Raw genomic sequence first — 23,742 nt, 5'->3', positions numbered from 1 at the left:
TCAAATGTATGTAGATTTAATCAAATGATTGTCATTTGACGTGAGTCATAGCAAAGTGTTTTGCCTCACTATAGGTAGTTTATCTTATTAGCCATTCAAATGTATGTAGATTTAATCAAATTATTGTCATTGACGTGAGTCATAGCAAAGTGTTTTGCCTCACTATAGGTAGTTTATCGTATTAGCCATTCAAATGTATGTAGATTTAATCAAATGAATGTCATTGACATGAGTCATAGCAAAGTGTTTTGCCTCACTATAGGTAGTTTATCTTATTAGCCATTCAAATGTATGTAGATTTAATCAAATGAATGCCATTGACGTGAGTCATAGCAAAGTGTTTTGCCTCACTATAGGTAGTTTATCTTATTAGCCATTTAAATGTATGTAGATTTAATCAAATTATTGTCATTGACGTGAGTCATAGCAAAGTGTTTTGCCTCACTATAGGTAGTTTATCTTATTAGCCATTCAAATGTATGTAGAAATAATCAAATGAATGTCATTGACGTGAGTCATAGCAAAGTGTTTTGCCTCACTATATGTAGTTTATCTTATTAGCCATTCAAATGTATGTAGATTTAATCAAATGAATGTCATTGACGTGAGTCATAGCAAAGTGTTTTGCCTCACTATAGGTAGTTTATCTTATTAGCCATTCAAATGTATGTAGATTTAATCAAATGATTGTCATTTGACGTGAGTCATAGCAAAGTGTTTTGCCTCACTATAGGTAGTTTATCTTATTAGCCATTCAAATGTATGTAGATTTAATCAAATGAATGTCATTGACGTGAGTCATAGCAAAGTGTTTTGCCTCACTATAGGTAGTTTATCTTATTAGCCATTCAAATGTATGTAGATTTAATCAAATTATTGTCATTGACGTGAGTCATAGCAAAGTGTTTTGCCTCACTATAGGTAGTTTATCTTATTAGCCATTCAAATGTATGTAGATTTAATCAAATTAATGTCATTGACGTGAGTCATAGCAAAGTGTTTTGCCTCACTATAGGTAGTTTATCTTTTTAGCCATTCAAATGTATGTAGATTTAATCAAATGATTGTCATTTGACGTGAGTCATAGCAAAGTGTTTTGCCTCACTATATGTAGTTTATCTTATTAGCCATTCAAATGTATGTAGATTTAATCAAATGAATGTCATTGACGTGAGTCATAGCAAAGTGTTTTGCCTCACTATAGGTAGTTTATCTTATTAGCCATTCAAATGTATGTAGATTTAATCAAATTATTGTCATTGACGTGAGTCATAGCAAAGTGTTTTGCCTCACTATAGGTAGTTTATCGTATTAGCCATTCAAATGTATGTAGATTTAATCAAATGAATGTCATTGACATGAGTCATAGCAAAGTGTTTTGCCTCACTATAGGTAGTTTATCTTATTAGCCATTCAAATGTATGTAGATTTAATCAAATGAATGCCATTGACGTGAGTCATAGCAAAGTGTTTTGCCTCACTATAGGTAGTTTATCTTATTAGCCATTCAAATGTATGTAGATTTAATCAAATGAGTGTCATTTGACGTGAGTCATAGCAAAGTGTTTTGCCTCACTATAGGTAGTTTATCTTATTAGCCATTCAAATGTATGTAGATTTAATCAAATGAATGTCATTGACGTGAGTCATAGCAAAGTGTTTTGCCTCACTATAGGTAGTTTATCTTATTAGCCATTCAAATGTGTGTAGATTTAATCAAATTAATGCCATTGACGTGAGTCATAGCAAAGTGTTTTGCCTCACTATAGGTAGTTTATCTTATTAGCCATTCAAATGTATGTAGATTTAATCAAATGATTGTCATTTGACGTGAGTCATAGCAAAGTGTTTTGCCTCACTATAGGTAGTTTATCTTATTAGCCATTCAAATGTATGTAGATTTAATCAAATTATTGTCATTGACGTGAGTCATAGCAAAGTGTTTTGCCTCACTATAGGTAGTTTATCGTATTAGCCATTCAAATGTATGTAGATTTAATCAAATGAATGTCATTGACATGAGTCATAGCAAAGTGTTTTGCCTCACTATAGGTAGTTTATCTTATTAGCCATTCAAATGTATGTAGATTTAATCAAATGAATGCCATTGACGTGAGTCATAGCAAAGTGTTTTGCCTCACTATAGGTAGTTTATCTTATTAGCCATTTAAATGTATGTAGATTTAATCAAATTATTGTCATTGACGTGAGTCATAGCAAAGTGTTTTGCCTCACTATAGGTAGTTTATCTTATTAGCCATTCAAATGTATGTAGAAATAATCAAATGAATGTCATTGACGTGAGTCATAGCAAAGTGTTTTGCCTCACTATATGTAGTTTATCTTATTAGCCATTCAAATGTATGTAGATTTAATCAAATGAATGTCATTGACGTGAGTCATAGCAAAGTGTTTTGCCTCACTATAGGTAGTTTATCTTATTAGCCATTCAAATGTATGTAGATTTAATCAAATGATTGTCATTTGACGTGAGTCATAGCAAAGTGTTTTGCCTCACTATAGGTAGTTTATCTTATTAGCCATTCAAATGTATGTAGATTTAATCAAATGAATGTCATTGACGTGAGTCATAGCAAAGTGTTTTGCCTCACTATAGGTAGTTTATCTTATTAGCCATTCAAATGTATGTAGATTTAATCAAATTATTGTCATTGACGTGAGTCATAGCAAAGTGTTTTGCCTCACTATAGGTAGTTTATCTTATTAGCCATTCAAATGTATGTAGATTTAATCAAATTAATGTCATTGACGTGAGTCATAGCAAAGTGTTTTGCCTCACTATAGGTAGTTTATCTTTTTAGCCATTCAAATGTATGTAGATTTAATCAAATGATTGTCATTTGACGTGAGTCATAGCAAAGTGTTTTGCCTCACTATATGTAGTTTATCTTATTAGCCATTCAAATGTATGTAGATTTAATCAAATGAATGTCATTGACGTGAGTCATAGCAAAGTGTTTTGCCTCACTATAGGTAGTTTATCTTATTAGCCATTCAAATGTATGTAGATTTAATCAAATTATTGTCATTGACGTGAGTCATAGCAAAGTGTTTTGCCTCACTATAGGTAGTTTATCGTATTAGCCATTCAAATGTATGTAGATTTAATCAAATGAATGTCATTGACATGAGTCATAGCAAAGTGTTTTGCCTCACTATAGGTAGTTTATCTTATTAGCCATTCAAATGTATGTAGATTTAATCAAATGAATGCCATTGACGTGAGTCATAGCAAAGTGTTTTGCCTCACTATAGGTAGTTTATCTTATTAGCCATTTAAATGTATGTAGATTTAATCAAATTATTGTCATTGACGTGAGTCATAGCAAAGTGTTTTGCCTCACTGTAGGTAGTTTATCTTATTAGCCATTCAAATATATGTAGAAATAATCAAATGAATGTCATTGACGTGAGTCATAGCAAAGTGTTTTGCCTCACTATATGTAGTTTATCTTATTAGCCATTCAAATGTATGTAGATTTAATCAAATGAATGTCATTGACGTGAGTCATAGCAAAGTGTTTTGCCTCACTATAGGTAGTTTATCTTATTAGCCATTCAAATGTATGTAGATTTAATCAAATGATTGTCATTTGACGTGAGTCATAGCAAAGTGTTTTGCCTCACTATAGGTAGTTTATCCTATTAGCCATTCAAATGTATGTAGATTTAATCAAATGAATGTCATTGACGTGAGTCATAGCAAAGTGTTTTGCCTCACTATAGGTAGTTTATCTTATTAGCCATTCAAATGTATGTAGATTTAATCAAATTATTGTCATTGACGTGAGTCATAGCAAAGTGTTTTGCCTCACTATAGGTAGTTTATCTTATTAGCCATTCAAATGTATGTAGATTTAATCAAATTAATGTCATTGACGTGAGTCATAGCAAAGTGTTTTGCCTCACTATAGGTAGTTTATCTTATTAGCCATTCAAATGTATGTAGATTTAATCAAATGATTGTCATTTGACGTGAGTCATAGCAAAGTGTTTTGCCTCACTATATGTAGTTTATCTTATTAGCCATTCAAATGTATGTAGATTTAATCAAATGAATGTCATTGACGTGAGTCATAGCAAAGTGTTTTGCCTCACTATAGGTAGTTTATCTTATTAGCCATTCAAATGTATGTAGATTTAATCAAATGATTGTCATTTGACGTGAGTCATAGCAAAGTGTTTTGCCTCACTATAGGTAGTTTATCTTATTAGCCATTCAAATGTATGTAGATTTAATCAAATGAATGTCATTGACGTGAGTCATAGCAAAGTGTTTTGCCTCACTATAGGTAGTTTATCTTATTAGCCATTCAAATGTATGTAGATTTAATCAAATTATTGTCATTGACGTGAGTCATAGCAAAGTGTTTTGCCTCACTATAGGTAGTTTATCTTATTAGCCATTCAAATGTATGTAGATTTAATCAAATTAATGTCATTGACGTGAGTCATAGCAAAGTGTTTTGCCTCACTATAGGTAGTTTATCTTATTAGCCATTCAAATGTATGTAGATTTAATCAAATGATTGTCATTTGACGTGAGTCATAGCAAAGTGTTTTGCCTCACTATAGGTAGTTTATCTTATTAGCCATTCAAATGTATGTAGATTTAATCAAATTATTGTCATTGACGTGAGTCATAGCAAAGTGTTTTGCCTCACTATAGGTAGTTTATCTTATTAGCCATTCAAATGTATGTAGATTTAATCAAATGATTGTCATTTGACGTGAGTCATAGCAAAGTGTTTTGCCTCACTATAGGTAGTTTATCTTATTAGCCATTCAAATGTATGTAGATTTAATCAAATGATTGTCATTGACGTGAGTCATAGCAAAGTGTTTTGCCTCACTATAGGTAGTTTAACTTATTAGCCATTCAAATGTATGTAGATTTAATCAAATGATTGTCATTGACGTGAGTCATAGCAAAGTGTTTTGTCTCACTATAGGTAGTTTATCTTATTAGCCATTCAAATGTATGTAGATTTAATCAAATTATTGTCATTGACGTGAGTCATAGCAAAGTGTTTTGTTTCACTATAAGTAGTTTATCTTATTAGCCATTTAAATGTATGTAGATTTAATCAAATTATTGTCATTGACGTGAGTCATAGCAAAGTGTTTTGCCTCACTATAGGTAGTTTATCTTATTAGCCATTCAAATGTATGTAGATTTAATCAAATGATTGTCATTGACGTGAGTCATAGCAAAGTGTTTTGCCTCACTATAGGTAGTTTATCTTATTAGCCATTCAAATGTATGTAGATTTAATCAAATGATTGTCATTTGACGTGAGTCATAGCAAAGTGTTTTGCCTGACTATAGGTAGTTTATCTTATTAGCCATTCAAATGTATGTAGATTTAATCAAATGAATGTCATTGACGTGAGTCATAGCAAAGTGTTTTGCCTCACTATAGGTAGTTTATCTTATTAGCCATTCAAATGTATGTAGATTTAATCAAATTATTGTCATTGACGTGAGTCATACCAAAGTGTTTTGTTTCACTATAGGTAGTTTATCTTATTAGCCATTTAAATGTATGTAGATTTAATCAAATTATTGTCATTGACGTGAGTCATAGCAAAGTGTTTTGCCTCACTATAGGTAGTTTATCTTATTAGCCATTCAAATGTATGTAGATTTAATCAAATGATTGTCATTGACGTGAGTCATAGCAAAGTGTTTTGCCTCACTATAGGTAGTTTATCTTATTAGCCATTCAAATGTATGTAGATTTAATCAAATGAGTGTCATTTGACGTGAGTCATAGCAAAGTGTTTTGCCTCACTATAGGTAGTTTATCTTATTAGCCATTCAAATGTATGTAGATTTAATCAAATGAATGTCATTGACGTGAGTCATAGCAAAGTGTTTTGCCTCACTATAGGTAGTTTATCTTATTAGCCATTCAAATGTGTGTAGATTTAATCAAATTAATGCCATTGACGTGAGTCATAGCAAAGTGTTTTGCCTCACTATAGGTAGTTTATCTTATTAGCCATTCAAATGTATGTAGATTTAATCAAATGATTGTCATTTGACGTGAGTCATAGCAAAGTGTTTTGCCTCACTATAGGTAGTTTATCTTATTAGCCATTCAAATGTATGTAGATTTAATCAAATTATTGTCATTGACGTGAGTCATAGCAAAGTGTTTTGCCTCACTATAGGTAGTTTATCGTATTAGCCATTCAAATGTATGTAGATTTAATCAAATGAATGTCATTGACATGAGTCATAGCAAAGTGTTTTGCCTCACTATAGGTAGTTTATCTTATTAGCCATTCAAATGTATGTAGATTTAATCAAATGAATGCCATTGACGTGAGTCATAGCAAAGTGTTTTGCCTCACTATAGGTAGTTTATCTTATTAGCCATTTAAATGTATGTAGATTTAATCAAATTATTGTCATTGACGTGAGTCATAGCAAAGTGTTTTGCCTCACTATAGGTAGTTTATCTTATTAGCCATTCAAATGTATGTAGATTTAATCAAATTAATGTCATTGACGTGAGTCATAGCAAAGTGTTTTGCCTCACTATAGGTAGTTTATCTTTTTAGCCATTCAAATGTATGTAGATTTAATCAAATGATTGTCATTTGACGTGAGTCATAGCAAAGTGTTTTGCCTCACTATATGTAGTTTATCTTATTAGCCATTCAAATGTATGTAGATTTAATCAAATGAATGTCATTGACGTGAGTCATAGCAAAGTGTTTTGCCTCACTATAGGTAGTTTATCTTATTAGCCATTCAAATGTATGTAGATTTAATCAAATTATTGTCATTGACGTGAGTCATAGCAAAGTGTTTTGCCTCACTATAGGTAGTTTATCGTATTAGCCATTCAAATGTATGTAGATTTAATCAAATGAATGTCATTGACATGAGTCATAGCAAAGTGTTTTGCCTCACTATAGGTAGTTTATCTTATTAGCCATTCAAATGTATGTAGATTTAATCAAATGAATGCCATTGACGTGAGTCATAGCAAAGTGTTTTGCCTCACTATAGGTAGTTTATCTTATTAGCCATTTAAATGTATGTAGATTTAATCAAATTATTGTCATTGACGTGAGTCATAGCAAAGTGTTTTGCCTCACTGTAGGTAGTTTATCTTATTAGCCATTCAAATGTATGTAGAAATAATCAAATGAATGTCATTGACGTGAGTCATAGCAAAGTGTTTTGCCTCACTATATGTAGTTTATCTTATTAGCCATTCAAATGTATGTAGATTTAATCAAATGAATGTCATTGACGTGAGTCATAGCAAAGTGTTTTGCCTCACTATAGGTAGTTTATCTTATTAGCCATTCAAATGTATGTAGATTTAATCAAATGATTGTCATTTGACGTGAGTCATAGCAAAGTGTTTTGCCTCACTATAGGTAGTTTATCTTATTAGCCATTCAAATGTATGTAGATTTAATCAAATGAATGTCATTGACGTGAGTCATAGCAAAGTGTTTTGCCTCACTATAGGTAGTTTATCTTATTAGCCATTCAAATGTATGTAGATTTAATCAAATTATTGTCATTGACGTGAGTCATAGCAAAGTGTTTTGCCTCACTATAGGTAGTTTATCTTATTAGCCATTCAAATGTATGTAGATTTAATCAAATTAATGTCATTGACGTGAGTCATAGCAAAGTGTTTTGCCTCACTATAGGTAGTTTATCTTATTAGCCATTCAAATGTATGTAGATTTAATCAAATGATTGTCATTTGACGTGAGTCATAGCAAAGTGTTTTGCCTCACTATATGTAGTTTATCTTATTAGCCATTCAAATGTATGTAGATTTAATCAAATGAATGTCATTGACGTGAGTCATAGCAAAGTGTTTTGCCTCACTATAGGTAGTTTATCTTATTAGCCATTCAAATGTATGTAGATTTAATCAAATGATTGTCATTTGACGTGAGTCATAGCAAAGTGTTTTGCCTCACTATAGGTAGTTTATCTTATTAGCCATTCAAATGTATGTAGATTTAATCAAATGAATGTCATTGACGTGAGTCATAGCAAAGTGTTTTGCCTCACTATAGGTAGTTTATCTTATTAGCCATTCAAATGTATGTAGATTTAATCAAATTATTGTCATTGACGTGAGTCATAGCAAAGTGTTTTGCCTCACTATAGGTAGTTTATCTTATTAGCCATTCAAATGTATGTAGATTTAATCAAATTAATGTCATTGACGTGAGTCATAGCAAAGTGTTTTGCCTCACTATAGGTAGTTTATCTTATTAGCCATTCAAATGTATGTAGATTTAATCAAATGATTGTCATTTGACGTGAGTCATAGCAAAGTGTTTTGCCTCACTATAGGTAGTTTATCTTATTAGCCATTCAAATGTATGTAGATTTAATCAAATTATTGTCATTGACGTGAGTCATAGCAAAGTGTTTTGCCTCAGTATAGGTAGTTTATCTTATTAGCCATTCAAATGTATGTAGATTTAATCAAATTATTGTCATTGACATGAGTCATAGCAAAGTGTTTTGCCTCACTATAGGTAGTTTATCTTATTAGCCATTCAAATGTATGTAGATTTAATCAAATTATTGTCATTGACGTGAGTCATACCAAAGTGTTTTGTTTCACTATAGGTAGTTTATCTTATTAGCCATTTAAATGTATGTAGATTTAATCAAATTATTGTCATTGACGTGAGTCATAGCAAAGTGTTTTGCCTCACTATAGGTAGTTTATCTTATTAGCCATTCAAATGTATGTAGATTTAATCAAATGATTGTCATTGACGTGAGTCATAGCAAAGTGTTTTGCCTCACTATAGGTACTTTATCTTATTAGCCATTCAAATGTATGTAGATTTAATCAAATGATTGTCATTTGACGTGAGTCATAGCAAAGTGTTTTGCCTCACTATAGGTAGTTTATCTTATTAGCCATTCAAATGTATGTAGATTTAATCAAATGAATGTCATTGACGTGAGTCATAGCAAAGTGTTTTGCCTCACTATAGGTAGTTTATCTTATTAGCCATTCAAATGTATGTAGATTTAATCAAATTAATGCCATTGACGTGAGTCATAGCAAAGTGTTTTGCCTCACTATAGGTAGTTTATCTTATTAGCCATTCAAATGTATGTAGATTTAATCAAATGATTGTCATTTGACGTGAGTCATAGCAAAGTGTTTTGCCTCACTATAGGTAGTTTATCTTATTAGCCATTCAAATGTATGTAGATTTAATCAAATTATTGTCATTGACGTGAGTCATAGCAAAGTGTTTTGCCTCACTATAGGTAGTTTATCGTATTAGCCATTCAAATGTATGTAGATTTAATCAAATGAATGTCATTGACATGAGTCATAGCAAAGTGTTTTGCCTCACTATAGGTAGTTTATCTTATTAGCCATTCAAATGTATGTAGATTTAATCAAATGAATGCCATTGACGTGAGTCATAGCAAAGTGTTTTGCCTCACTATAGGTAGTTTATCTTATTAGCCATTTAAATGTATGTAGATTTAATCAAATTATTGTCATTGACGTGAGTCATAGCAAAGTGTTTTGCCTCACTATAGGTAGTTTATCTTATTAGCCATTCAAATGTATGTAGAAATAATCAAATGAATGTCATTGACGTGAGTCATAGCAAAGTGTTTTGCCTCACTATATGTAGTTTATCTTATTAGCCATTCAAATGTATGTAGATTTAATCAAATGAATGTCATTGACGTGAGTCATAGCAAAGTGTTTTGCCTCACTATAGGTAGTTTATCTTATTAGCCATTCAAATGTATGTAGATTTAATCAAATGATTGTCATTTGACGTGAGTCATAGCAAAGTGTTTTGCCTCACTATAGGTAGTTTATCTTATTAGCCATTCAAATGTATGTAGATTTAATCAAATGAATGTCATTGACGTGAGTCATAGCAAAGTGTTTTGCCTCACTATAGGTAGTTTATCTTATTAGCCATTCAAATGTATGTAGATTTAATCAAATTATTGTCATTGACGTGAGTCATAGCAAAGTGTTTTGCCTCACTATAGGTAGTTTATCTTATTAGCCATTCAAATGTATGTAGATTTAATCAAATTAATGTCATTGACGTGAGTCATAGCAAAGTGTTTTGCCTCACTATAGGTAGTTTATCTTATTAGCCATTCAAATGTATGTAGATTTAATCAAATGATTGTCATTTGACGTGAGTCATAGCAAAGTGTTTTGCCTCACTATATGTAGTTTATCTTATTAGCCATTCAAATGTATGTAGATTTAATCAAATGAATGTCATTGACGTGAGTCATAGCAAAGTGTTTTGCCTCACTATAGGTTGTTTATCTTATTAGCCATTCAAATGTATGTAGATTTAATCAAATTATTGTCATTGACGTGAGTCATAGCAAAGTGTTTTGCCTCACTATAGGTAGTTTATCGTATTAGCCATTCAAATGTATGTAGATTTAATCAAATTATTGTCATTGACGTGAGTCATAGCAAAGTGTTTTGCCTCAGTATAGGTAGTTTATCTTATTAGCCATTCAAATGTATGTAGATTTAATCAAATTATTGTCATTGACGTGAGTCATAGCAAAGTGTTTTGCCTCACTATAGGTAGTTTATCTTATTAGCCATTCAAATGTATGTAGATTTAATCAAATTAATGTCATTGACGTGAGTCATAGCAAAGTGTTTTGCCTCACTATAGGTAGTTTATCTTATTAGCCATTCAAATGTATGTAGATTTAATCAAATGATTGTCATTTGACGTGAGTCATAGCAAAGTGTTTTGCCTCACTATATGTAGTTTATCTTATTAGCCATTCAAATGTATGTAGATTTAATCAAATGAATGTCATTGACGTGAGTCATAGCAAAGTGTTTTGCCTCACTATAGGTAGTTTATCTTATTAGCCATTCAAATGTATGTAGATTTAATCAAATGATTGTCATTTGACGTGAGTCATAGCAAAGTGTTTTGCCTCACTATAGGTAGTTTATCTTATTAGCCATTCAAATGTATGTAGATTTAATCAAATGAATGTCATTGACGTGAGTCATAGCAAAGTGTTTTGCCTCACTATAGGTAGTTTATCTTATTAGCCATTCAAATGTATGTAGATTTAATCAAATTATTGTCATTGACGTGAGTCATAGCAAAGTGTTTTGCCTCACTATAGGTAGTTTATCTTATTAGCCATTCAAATGTATGTAGATTTAATCAAATTAATGTCATTGACGTGAGTCATAGCAAAGTGTTTTGCCTCACTATAGGTAGTTTATCTTATTAGCCATTCAAATGTATGTAGATTTAATCAAATGATTGTCATTTGACGTGAGTCATAGCAAAGTGTTTTGCCTCACTATAGGTAGTTTATCTTATTAGCCATTCAAATGTATGTAGATTTAATCAAATTATTGTCATTGACGTGAGTCATAGCAAAGTGTTTTGCCTCAGTATAGGTAGTTTATCTTATTAGCCATTCAAATGTATGTAGATTTAATCAAATTATTGTCATTGACATGAGTCATAGCAAAGTGTTTTGCCTCACTATAGGTAGTTTATCTTATTAGCCATTCAAATGTATGTAGATTTAATCAAATTATTGTCATTGACGTGAGTCATACCAAAGTGTTTTGTTTCACTATAGGTAGTTTATCTTATTAGCCATTTAAATGTATGTAGATTTAATCAAATTATTGTCATTGACGTGAGTCATAGCAAAGTGTTTTGCCTCACTATAGGTAGTTTATCTTATTAGCCATTCAAATGTATGTAGATTTAATCAAATGATTGTCATTGACGTGAGTCATAGCAAAGTGTTTTGCCTCACTATAGGTACTTTATCTTATTAGCCATTCAAATGTATGTAGATTTAATCAAATGATTGTCATTTGACGTGAGTCATAGCAAAGTGTTTTGCCTCACTATAGGTAGTTTATCTTATTAGCCATTCAAATGTATGTAGATTTAATCAAATGAATGTCATTGACGTGAGTCATAGCAAAGTGTTTTGCCTCACTATAGGTAGTTTATCTTATTAGCCATTCAAATGTATGTAGATTTAATCAAATTAATGCCATTGACGTGAGTCATAGCAAAGTGTTTTGCCTCACTATAGGTAGTTTATCTTATTAGCCATTCAAATGTATGTAGATTTAATCAAATGATTGTCATTTGACGTGAGTCATAGCAAAGTGTTTTGCCTCACTATAGGTAGTTTATCTTATTAGCCATTCAAATGTATGTAGATTTAATCAAATTATTGTCATTGACGTGAGTCATAGCAAAGTGTTTTGCCTCACTATAGGTAGTTTATCGTATTAGCCATTCAAATGTATGTAGATTTAATCAAATGAATGTCATTGACATGAGTCATAGCAAAGTGTTTTGCCTCACTATAGGTAGTTTATCTTATTAGCCATTCAAATGTATGTAGATTTAATCAAATGAATGCCATTGACGTGAGTCATAGCAAAGTGTTTTGCCTCACTATAGGTAGTTTATCTTATTAGCCATTTAAATGTATGTAGATTTAATCAAATTATTGTCATTGACGTGAGTCATAGCAAAGTGTTTTGCCTCACTATAGGTAGTTTATCTTATTAGCCATTCAAATGTATGTAGAAATAATCAAATGAATGTCATTGACGTGAGTCATAGCAAAGTGTTTTGCCTCACTATATGTAGTTTATCTTATTAGCCATTCAAATGTATGTAGATTTAATCAAATGAATGTCATTGACGTGAGTCATAGCAAAGTGTTTTGCCTCACTATAGGTAGTTTATCTTATTAGCCATTCAAATGTATGTAGATTTAATCAAATGATTGTCATTTGACGTGAGTCATAGCAAAGTGTTTTGCCTCACTATAGGTAGTTTATCTTATTAGCCATTCAAATGTATGTAGATTTAATCAAATGAATGTCATTGACGTGAGTCATAGCAAAGTGTTTTGCCTCACTATAGGTAGTTTATCTTATTAGCCATTCAAATGTATGTAGATTTAATCAAATTATTGTCATTGACGTGAGTCATAGCAAAGTGTTTTGCCTCACTATAGGTAGTTTATCTTATTAGCCATTCAAATGTATGTAGATTTAATCAAATTAATGTCATTGACGTGAGTCATAGCAAAGTGTTTTGCCTCACTATAGGTAGTTTATCTTATTAGCCATTCAAATGTATGTAGATTTAATCAAATGATTGTCATTTGACGTGAGTCATAGCAAAGTGTTTTGCCTCACTATATGTAGTTTATCTTATTAGCCATTCAAATGTATGTAGATTTAATCAAATGAATGTCATTGACGTGAGTCATAGCAAAGTGTTTTGCCTCACTATAGGTTGTTTATCTTATTAGCCATTCAAATGTATGTAGATTTAATCAAATTATTGTCATTGACGTGAGTCATAGCAAAGTGTTTTGCCTCACTATAGGTAGTTTATCGTATTAGCCATTCAAATGTATGTAGATTTAATCAAATGAATGTCATTGACATGAGTCATAGCAAAGTGGTTTGCCTCACTATAGGTAGTTTATCTTATTAGCCATTTAAATGTATGTAGATTTAATCAAATTATTGTCATTGACGTGAGTCATAGCAAAGTGTTTTGCCTCACTATAGGTAGTTTATCTTATTAGCCATTCAAATGTATGTAGATTTAATCAAATGAATGTCATTGACGTGAGTCATAGCAAAGTGTTTTGCCTCACTATAGGTAGTTTATCTTATTAGCCATTCAAATGTATGTAGATTTAATCAAATGATTGTCATTTGACGTGAGTCATAGCAAAGTGTTTTGCCTCACTATAGGTAGTTTATCTTATTAGCCATTCAAATGTATGTAGATTTAATCAAATGAATGTCATTGACGTGAGTCATAGCAAAGTGTTTTGCCTCACTATAGGTAGTTTATCTTATTAGCCATTCAAATGTATGTAGATTTAATCAAATTATTGTCATTGACGTGAGTCATAGCAAAGTGTTTTGCCTCACTATAGGTAGTTTATCGTATTAGCCATTCAAATGTATGTAGATTTAATCAAATGAATGTCACTGACATGAGTCATAGCAAAGTGTTTTGCCTCACTATAGGTAGTTTATCTTATTAGCCATTCAAATGTATGTAGATTTAATCAAATGAATGCCATTGACGTGAGTCATAGCAAAGTGTTTTGCCTCACTATAGGTAGTTTATCTTATTAGCCATTTAAATGTATGTAGATTTAATCAAATTATTGTCATTGACGTGAGTCATAGCAAAGTGTTTTGCCTCACTGTAGGTAGTTTATCTTATTAGCCATTTAAATGTATGTAGAAATAATCAAATGAATGTCATTGACGTGAGTCATAGCAAAGTGTTTTGCCTCACTATATGTAGTTTATCTTATTAGCCATTCAAATGTATGTAGATTTAATCAAATGAATGTCATTGACGTGAGTCATAGCAAAGTGTTTTGCCTCACTATAGGTAGTTTATCTTATTAGCCATTCAAATGTATGTAGATTTAATCAAATGATTGTCATTTGACGTGAGTCATAGCAAAGTGTTTTGCCTCACTATAGGTAGTTTATCTTATTAGCCATTCAAATGTATGTAGATTTAATCAAATGAATGTCATTGACGTGAGTCATAGCAAAGTGTTTTGCCTCAGTATAGGTAGTTTATCTTATTAGCCATTCAAATGTATGTAGATTTAATCAAATTATTGTCATTGACATGAGTCATAGCAAAGTGTTTTGCCTCACTATAGGTAGTTTATCTTATTAGCCATTCAAATGTATGTAGATTTAATCAAATGAATGTCATTGACATGAGTCATAGCAAAGTGTTTTGCCTCACTATAGGTAGTTTATCTTATTAGCCATTCAAATGTATGTAGATTTAATCAAATTATTGTCATTGACGTGAGTCATAGCAAAGTGTTTTGCCTCACTATAGGTAGTTTATCTTATTAGCCATTCAAATGTATGTAGATTTAATCAAATTAATGTCATTGACGTGAGTCATAGCAAAGTGTTTTGCCTCACTATAGGTAGTTTATCTTATTAGCCATTCAAATGTATGTAGATTTAATCAAATGATTGTCATTTGACGTGAGTCATAGCAAAGTGTTTTGCCTCACTATATGTAGTTTATCTTATTAGCCATTCAAATGTATGTAGATTTAATCAAATGAATGTCATTGACGTGAGTCATAGCAAAGTGTTTTGCCTCACTATAGGTAGTTTATCTTATTAGCCATTCAAATGTATGTAGATTTAATCAAATGATTGTCATTTGACGTGAGTCATAGCAAAGTGTTTTGCCTCACTATAGGTAGTTTATCTTATTAGCCATTCAAATGTATGTAGATTTAATCAAATGAATGTCATTGACGTGAGTCATAGCAAAGTGTTTTGCCTCACTATAGGTAGTTTATCTTATTAGCCATTCAAATGTATGTAGATTTAATCAAATTATTGTCATTGACGTGAGTCATAGCAAAGTGTTTTGCCTCACTATAGGTAGTTTATCTTATTAGCCATTCAAATGTATGTAGATTTAATCAAATTAATGTCATTGACGTGAGTCATAGCAAAGTGTTTTGCCTCACTATAGGTAGTTTATCTTATTAGCCATTCAAATGTATGTAGATTTAATCAAATGATTGTCATTTGACGTGAGTCATAGCAAAGTGTTTTGCCTCACTATAGGTAGTTTATCTTATTAGCCATTCAAATGTATGTAGATTTAATCAAATTATTGTCATTGACGTGAGTCATAGCAAAGTGTTTTGCCTCAGTATAGGTAGTTTATCTTATTAGCCATTCAAATGTATGTAGATTTAATCAAATTATTGTCATTGACATGAGTCATAGCAAAGTGTTTTGCCTCACTATAGGTAGTTTATCTTATTAGCCATTCAAATGTATGTAGATTTAATCAAATTATTGTCATTGACGTGAGTCATACCAAAGTGTTTTGTTTCACTATAGGTAGTTTATCTTATTAGCCATTTAAATGTATGTAGATTTAATCAAATTATGGTCATTGACGTGAGTCATAGCAAAGTGTTTTGCCTCACTATAGGTAGTTTATCTTATTAGCCATTCAAATGTATGTAGATTTAATCAAATGATTGTCATTGACGTGAGTCATAGCAAAGTGTTTTGCCTCACTATAGGTACTTTATCTTATTAGCCATTCAAATGTATGTAGATTTAATCAAATGATTGTCATTTGACGTGAGTCATAGCAAAGTGTTTTGCCTCACTATAGGTAGTTTATCTTATTAGCCATTCAAATGTATGTAGATTTAATCAAATGAATGTCATTGACGTGAGTCATAGCAAAGTGTTTTGCCTCACTATAGGTAGTTTATCTTATTAGCCATTCAAATGTATGTAGATTTAATCAAATTAATGCCATTGACGTGAGTCATAGCAAAGTGTTTTGCCTCACTATAGGTAGTTTATCTTATTAGCCATTCAAATGTATGTAGATTTAATCAAATGATTGTCATTTGACGTGAGTCATAGCAAAGTGTTTTGCCTCACTATAGGTAGTTTATCTTATTAGCCATTCAAATGTATGTAGATTTAATCAAATTATTGTCATTGACGTGAGTCATAGCAAAGTGTTTTGCCTCACTATAGGTAGTTTATCGTATTAGCCATTCAAATGTATGTAGATTTAATCAAATGAATGTCATTGACGTGAGTCATAGCAAAGTGTTTTGCCTCACTATAGGTAGTTTATCTTATTAGCCATTCAAATGTATGTAGATTTAATCAAATGATTGTCATTTGACGTGAGTCATAGCAAAGTGTTTTGCCTCACTATAGGTAGTTTATCTTATTAGCCATTCAAATGTATGTAGATTTAATCAAATGAATGTCATTGACGTGAGTCATAGCAAAGTGTTTTGCCTCACTATAGGTAGTTTATCTTATTAGCCATTCAAATGTATGTAGATTTAATCAAATTATTGTCATTGACGTGAGTCATAGCAAAGTGTTTTGCCTCACTATAGGTAGTTTATCTTATTAGCCATTCAAATGTATGTAGATTTAATCAAATTAATGTCATTGACGTGAGTCATAGCAAAGTGTTTTGCCTCACTATAGGTAGTTTATCTTATTAGCCATTCAAATGTATGTAGATTTAATCAAATGATTGTCATTTGACGTGAGTCATAGCAAAGTGTTTTGCCTCACTATATGTAGTTTATCTTATTAGCCATTCAAATGTATGTAGATTTAATCAAATGAATGTCATTGACGTGAGTCATAGCAAAGTGTTTTGCCTCACTATAGGTTGTTTATCTTATTAGCCATTCAAATGTATGTAGATTTAATCAAATTATTGTCATTGACGTGAGTCATAGCAAAGTGTTTTGCCTCACTATAGGTAGTTTATCGTATTAGCCATTCAAATGTATGTAGATTTAATCAAATGAATGTCATTGACATGAGTCATAGCAAAGTGTTTTGCCTCACTATAGGTAGTTTATCTTATTAGCCATTCAAATGTATGTAGATTTAATCAAATGAATGCCATTGACGTGAGTCATAGCAAAGTGTTTTGCCTCACTATAGGTAGTTTATCTTATTAGCCATTTAAATGTATGTAGATTTAATCAAATTATTGTCATTGACGTGAGTCATAGCAAAGTGTTTTGCCTCACTATAGGTAGTTTATCTTATTAGCCATTCAAATGTATGTAGAAATAATCAAATGAATGTCATTGACGTGAGTCATAGCAAAGTGTTTTGCCTCACTATATGTAGTTTATCTTATTAGCCATTCAAATGTATGTAGATTTAATCAAATGAATGTCATTGACGTGAGTCATAGCAAAGTGTTTTGCCTCACTATAGGTAGTTTATCTTATTAGCCATTCAAATGTATGTAGATTTAATCAAATGATTGTCATTTGACGTGAGTCATAGCAAAGTGTTTTGCCTCACTATAGGTAGTTTATCTTATTAGCCATTCAAATGTATGTAGATTTAATCAAATGAATGTCATTGACGTGAGTCATAGCAAAGTGTTTTGCCTCACTATAGGTAGTTTATCTTATTAGCCATTCAAATGTATGTAGATTTAATCAAATTATTGTCATTGATGTGAGTCATAGCAAAGTGTTTTGCCTCACTATAGGTAGTTTATCTTATTAGCCATTCAAATGTATGTAGATTTAATCAAATTAATGTCATTGACGTGAGTCATAGCAAAGTGTTTTGCCTCACTATAGGTAGTTTATCTTATTAGCCATTCAAATGTATGTAGATTTAATCAAATGATTGTCATTTGACGTGAGTCATAGCAAAGTGTTTTGCCTCACTATATGTAGTTTATCTTATTAGCCATTCAAATGTATGTAGATTTAATCAAATGAATGTCATTGACGTGAGTCATAGCAAAGTGTTTTGCCTCACTATAGGTAGTTTATCTTATTAGCCATTCAAATGTATGTAGATTTAATCAAATGATTGTCATTTGACGTGAGTCATAGCAAAGTGTTTTGCCTCACTATAGGTAGTTTATCTTATTAGCCATTCAAATGTATGTAGATTTAATCAAATGAATGTCATTGACGTGAGTCATAGCAAAGTGTTTTGCCTCACTATAGGTAGTTTATCTTATTAGCCATTCAAATGTATGTAGATTTAATCAAATTATTGTCATTGACGTGAGTCATAGCAAAGTGTTTTGCCTCACTATAGGTAGTTTATCTTATTAGCCATTCAAATGTATGTAGATTTAATCAAATTAATGTCATTGACGTGAGTCATAGCAAAGTGTTTTGCCTCACTATAGGTAGTTTATCTTATTAGCCATTCAAATGTATGTAGATTTAATCAAATGATTGTCATTTGACGTGAGTCATAGCAAAGTGTTTTGCCTCACTATAGGTAGTTTATCTTATTAGCCATTCAAATGTATGTAGATTTAATCAAATTATTGTCATTGACGTGAGTCATAGCAAAGTGTTTTGTTTCAGTATAGGTAGTTTATCTTATTAGCCATTCAAATGTATGTAGATTTAATCAAATTATTGTCATTGACATGAGTCATAGCAAAGTGTTTTGCCTCACTATAGGTAGTTTATCTTATTAGCCATTCAAATGTATGTAGATTTAATCAAATGAATGTCATTGACATGAGTCATAGCAAAGTGGTTTGTCTCACTATAGGTAGTTTCTACAGACGAGTGCTACTATGGAAAAGTGATAAACTGTGGCCACATATTATGGGAGGATGGAAACTCTTGGGTCAAAGTTCAGGATATCAACCATGTTCACATTGTATACATGAACCATTTGGGTGAGTTGATTTGTTGCCATGGTGATGTGGATTTCACCATCTCTCTTCTATTGCTGTTCCAGAAACTCACTGCGCATCTATCCTCATAAATCAAGTCATGTTAAAAAATCAAACTTGAATATGAACGTCCTTTTGCTTGTTAACCTTGCTCAGTGATCTCATTGACCAGTAACATCACCAACATGTTCAATGACCACACCAAGTTGTTGTAATCTTACCAAGCTTCTCAGTGACCTCATTGTGCACAGACACGTTTTCAAATTGATGTCTTTTTCTGAAAAATGTGTTCTTGTTTTCATGCTTCTTGAAATTCTAAGAGAAAAATGAAAAAAAAGCTGCGACTCACACAATTTCAACCAACGTGCGTGGACACAAGATATGACATATGTTTTTGTAAAGGCATGAGGTGTGTTCTAATAGGTATTAGTCGAGCAGGATTTGTATAGTCATATGATCAAATTTGTTACTGTGAGGAAGATCACGATTCATGACGGCTAAATTTTTAGCAATAGACGCTGACACTTGAGAACCTAAGAGAAATTTTCACTAAATTGCAAAATTGTTTTAAAAAAACCAAAACTGTTTACAGAGGTTTAGAAGTATGGTACAATGATGACTGTAACCACAGCAACCACAAAGCTAATTGTTAATTTTTTTCCGCATTACTTAATAGATGTTGGCTACAATGGTCTTACCACCGAGAAGGGATTTGTAAATAATGTGCTGAACCAATATTTTAATATTTACTACCCAAGAGCAATCCGAATTGCGAACACTCTGCGTTTACTTGGTGGTAATGAGACGTTCATTTATACGACCCATCCATGGCTGGTCAGTCTTTATTTAGACTGCCCTCCCAGTTTAGAACTTGCTGGTATTAAACTTATAGTAAGTTGTGCACAGATTAGATCATATGTTTTATTTGTAGCATCACATTACTTAAAAATCTCATGCTTTTCTCTTTTCTTGTATAAACGTTTATTCATATGTGAGACTTTTTTCAGACATCTCTCTCAGGGAATAAGCTACTTGTTATGAGTATACTTTTATTCTATCATTTTATCATGTCTGGTGTAGAATAGACTAGCACTCAGGACTGACCAGTTATTGTCATTCCCATCTCCCAAACCTAATACCACGTGTTTAGTTATCTGAGTAGAATGTACTCTGATGAATTTATACTTAGCAGACAACTAGGAGATCAAACTATAACATCCTTTATGTAAGGCACGGTTACTAAAAAAGACGGTTAGGAAACAAACCATGTTCTTTTCATCGGCTGCGTGTCGTGGGTAAACATTTGAAACAAAAGACGTACTAATCTGTGATAAAGATAGGCTAATCATTAACATAAAATGTAGACAGGAAATCACGCAAATATGACATCAGTTTTTCCAGAGTTCATTGCAATCAACAACTGCACGCCATTTTATTGTTCATCTGTGTCAATGTTTTAAGTTACTAAATTGTAAGTTGTTCCAGTGAATCCTGACAAACTCAATACAAATTTGCCAGTCTTGTATGGCATTTTCGTTTCTAAAGAACAAGATCAGCAGAAAACTGAAATAAAAAAACCAACAACACATGATCAGAAAAAAAGATGTCAAAGAAACCATACAAATGTTTATATTTCAGCCATGCGAAAGTTTTAATGAGGAGTCATGATACCACATACATTTGGTTTGAAATATGTGATAAGATAACTGAAATGACCCACCCATGCTCCACATGCTCTACGGTGTCTACAAAAAAAGTGTAAAGACTTTAAACAAAATGGCTGATTCAGTGACACGAAAGCACAACGATAACATTTACTCTAATAAGCCCCCGTATCACATACAACCGTCATAAGTATGCACAGTAGTATACTAAAAATTGATTTGGTAGTATTTTTTATAATATGCATTTTAAAATTAGATTTAGAATTTTTGTTTTTCTTCCGAAACCCAAGCCTACTTTCAACAGTGAAAACGATAAATGACGATTCTCGATTCTGAATGTTATTACAGTCACAAGAGTACTCATGCGAATTGTACGTATAGTTCTTCGTAGAGCCTGTGCACTAAATGTGGATATTCTATCGAAAACGAGCTGAAAATTTCAAGTTCACGGGACATCAAGTGATCGACACAAGAAAGAAACAAAATGGTGGGCCTTGAAATCTCAAGCGATAGATGGCATACACAGCGCGACACACATCCTTGAGGGATTAGGCAGAGTCACACCTCTTAACAATATCGTTTTTTTTAGTAACCGTGTGTAAAGTGATCATGCTAAGCACACAGTCAACTGAGAGAAACAAACACAGATTAAACACTTTGACACAGTTTTATCAAATCATTTTTGTATATCAATACATGAAAAAGTGACAATTATTTTATACAAAGAGTGAATTTTCTTGAAAAAATGATTTTTGCATTGGTTCCTATTATAACTAGAAATTATACACAAGGACATCAGATGAAGGATTCATGTATTGATATGAATTCTGATTTACAATTTAGAGTTTCCAGTGTGATAATATATATATTTAATTTTAAAGTTCATCCCATAATTCATAAGCTAAGTTAATGATCAGGAGATGCAATGTTTGAACCTTTTCCCACAATGAATTATTCCTATGCTCAGTAACATGCTCAGTAGATGCAATGCTTGAACCTTTTTCCCACAATGCATTATTCCTATGCTCAGTAGATGCAATGCTTGAACCTTTTTCCCACAGTGCATTATTCCTATGCTCAGTAACATGCTCAGTAGATGCAATGCTTGAACTTTTTGCCACAGTGCATTATTCCTATGCTCAGTAACATGCTCAGTAGATGCAATGCTTGAACTTTTTGCCACAGTGCATTATTCCTATGCTCAGTAACATGCTCAGTAGATGCAATGCTTGAACTTTTTGCCACAGTGCATTATTCCTATGCTCAGTAACATGCTCAGTAGATGCAATGCTTGAACTTTTTGCCACAGTGCATTATTCCTATGCTCAGTAACATGCTCAGTAGATGCAATGCTTGAACTTTTTGCCACAGTGCATTATTCCTATGCTCAGTAACATGCTCAGTAGATGCAATGCTTGAACTTTTTGCCACAGTGCATTATTCCTATGCTCAGTAACATGCTCAGTAGATGCAATGCTTGAACTTTTTGCCACAGTGCATTATTCCTATGCTCAGTAACATGCTCAGTAGATGCAATGCTTGAACTTTTTGCCACAGTGCATTATTCCTATGCTCAGTAACATGCTCAGTAGATGCAATGCTTGAACTTTTTGCCACAGTGCATTATTCCTATGCTCAGTAACATGCTCAGTAGATGCAATGCTTGAACTTTTTGCCACAGTGCATTATTCCTATGCTCAGTAACATGCTCAGTGGATGCAATGCTTGAACTTTTTCCCCATAATTCATTATTCCTATGCTCAGTAACATGCTCAGTAGATGTAATGCTTGAACTTTTTCCCACAATGCTTTATATATTCATATGTTCAGTTACATGCTCAGTAGTTGCAAAGCGTGAACTTTTTCCCACAATGCATTATTCCTATGCTCAGTTACATGCTCAGTAGATGCAAAGCGTGAACCTTTTCCCACAATGCATTATTCCTATGCTCAGTAGATGCAAAGTGTGAACTTTTTCCCACAATGCATTATTCCTATGCTCAGTAACATGCTCAGTAGATGCAAAGTGTGAATTCATAACTTCTTTTATAAACATTAGTAAAGTTCTGTGTTATTGCATAATTCTTATTTGTGAAAAAATTTAAAGACTTACTCACACCATTTCAATTTTGTTTTTAATTAAAAGTGTCCATCAAAAGAAGACAAGAATCGTTTTAAAAAAGCAGTCAAGCGAGGTGACATAACGTGGCATGCTGGACCAATGAACTTGCAGACAGATAATATTGACAAATCACTTTTTGAGTATTCTTTGACTATCAGCGAAGACTTGGATAAAAGATTTGGAATTGTGAGAAAAAACAGAGTTCTTAGTCAGCGTGATGTTCCAGGTATGTTTGGTATTTAATTTACTATTTTTTTTGAAAGATAACTATTAGTAAATACTTTTTAAAAAAGTGATGAAAGGTATGCAACTCCATGCACAGTGGTATGTGATGAAAGGTATGCAACTTAGATATCCATGCACAGTGGTATGTGATGAAAATTCCATTATATATGCAGGGTTCTGCCCAGCCTGACTTGAGTGTCAGTTGCTAATTAATATTCATGAGCTCATTAATATTCATTTTAATACTTGCGTCAGTTGAACATGTTCTAACCAATAGCATCACAGAATACAGTGGAGGCTCAACAAGTATGATTGCATAGAAATCAGCTAGTTTATAGTCTCATTCAAAACACAAGACAAATTTACATGTTTAGTAGTATATAAAAACATGACTTTGTAGTTTTA

General features: G+C 32.1%; 1 protein-coding gene across 1 annotated transcript in view; it reads left to right on the top strand.

Moving 5' to 3' along the window:
- LOC102807935 (uncharacterized) overlaps positions 1-23,742 on the top strand; it is a 42,420-nt gene that overhangs the window by 5,106 nt on the left and 13,572 nt on the right. The window contains exons 2-4 of the mRNA XM_085491995.1: positions 19,200-19,329; positions 20,003-20,217; positions 23,137-23,338. Of these exons, the coding sequence (XP_085348121.1) occupies positions 19,200-19,329; positions 20,003-20,217; positions 23,137-23,338 (547 nt within the window). The remainder of the gene's footprint in view (positions 1-19,199; positions 19,330-20,002; positions 20,218-23,136; positions 23,339-23,742) is intronic.

The sequence above is a fragment of the Saccoglossus kowalevskii genome, chromosome 17 (assembly GCF_978046115.1).
Source record: "Saccoglossus kowalevskii chromosome 17, keSacKowa6.1, whole genome shotgun sequence".
Classification (NCBI taxonomy): domain Eukaryota; kingdom Metazoa; phylum Hemichordata; class Enteropneusta; family Harrimaniidae; genus Saccoglossus; species Saccoglossus kowalevskii.
This window is presented reverse-complemented; position numbering and strand designations above follow the sequence as displayed.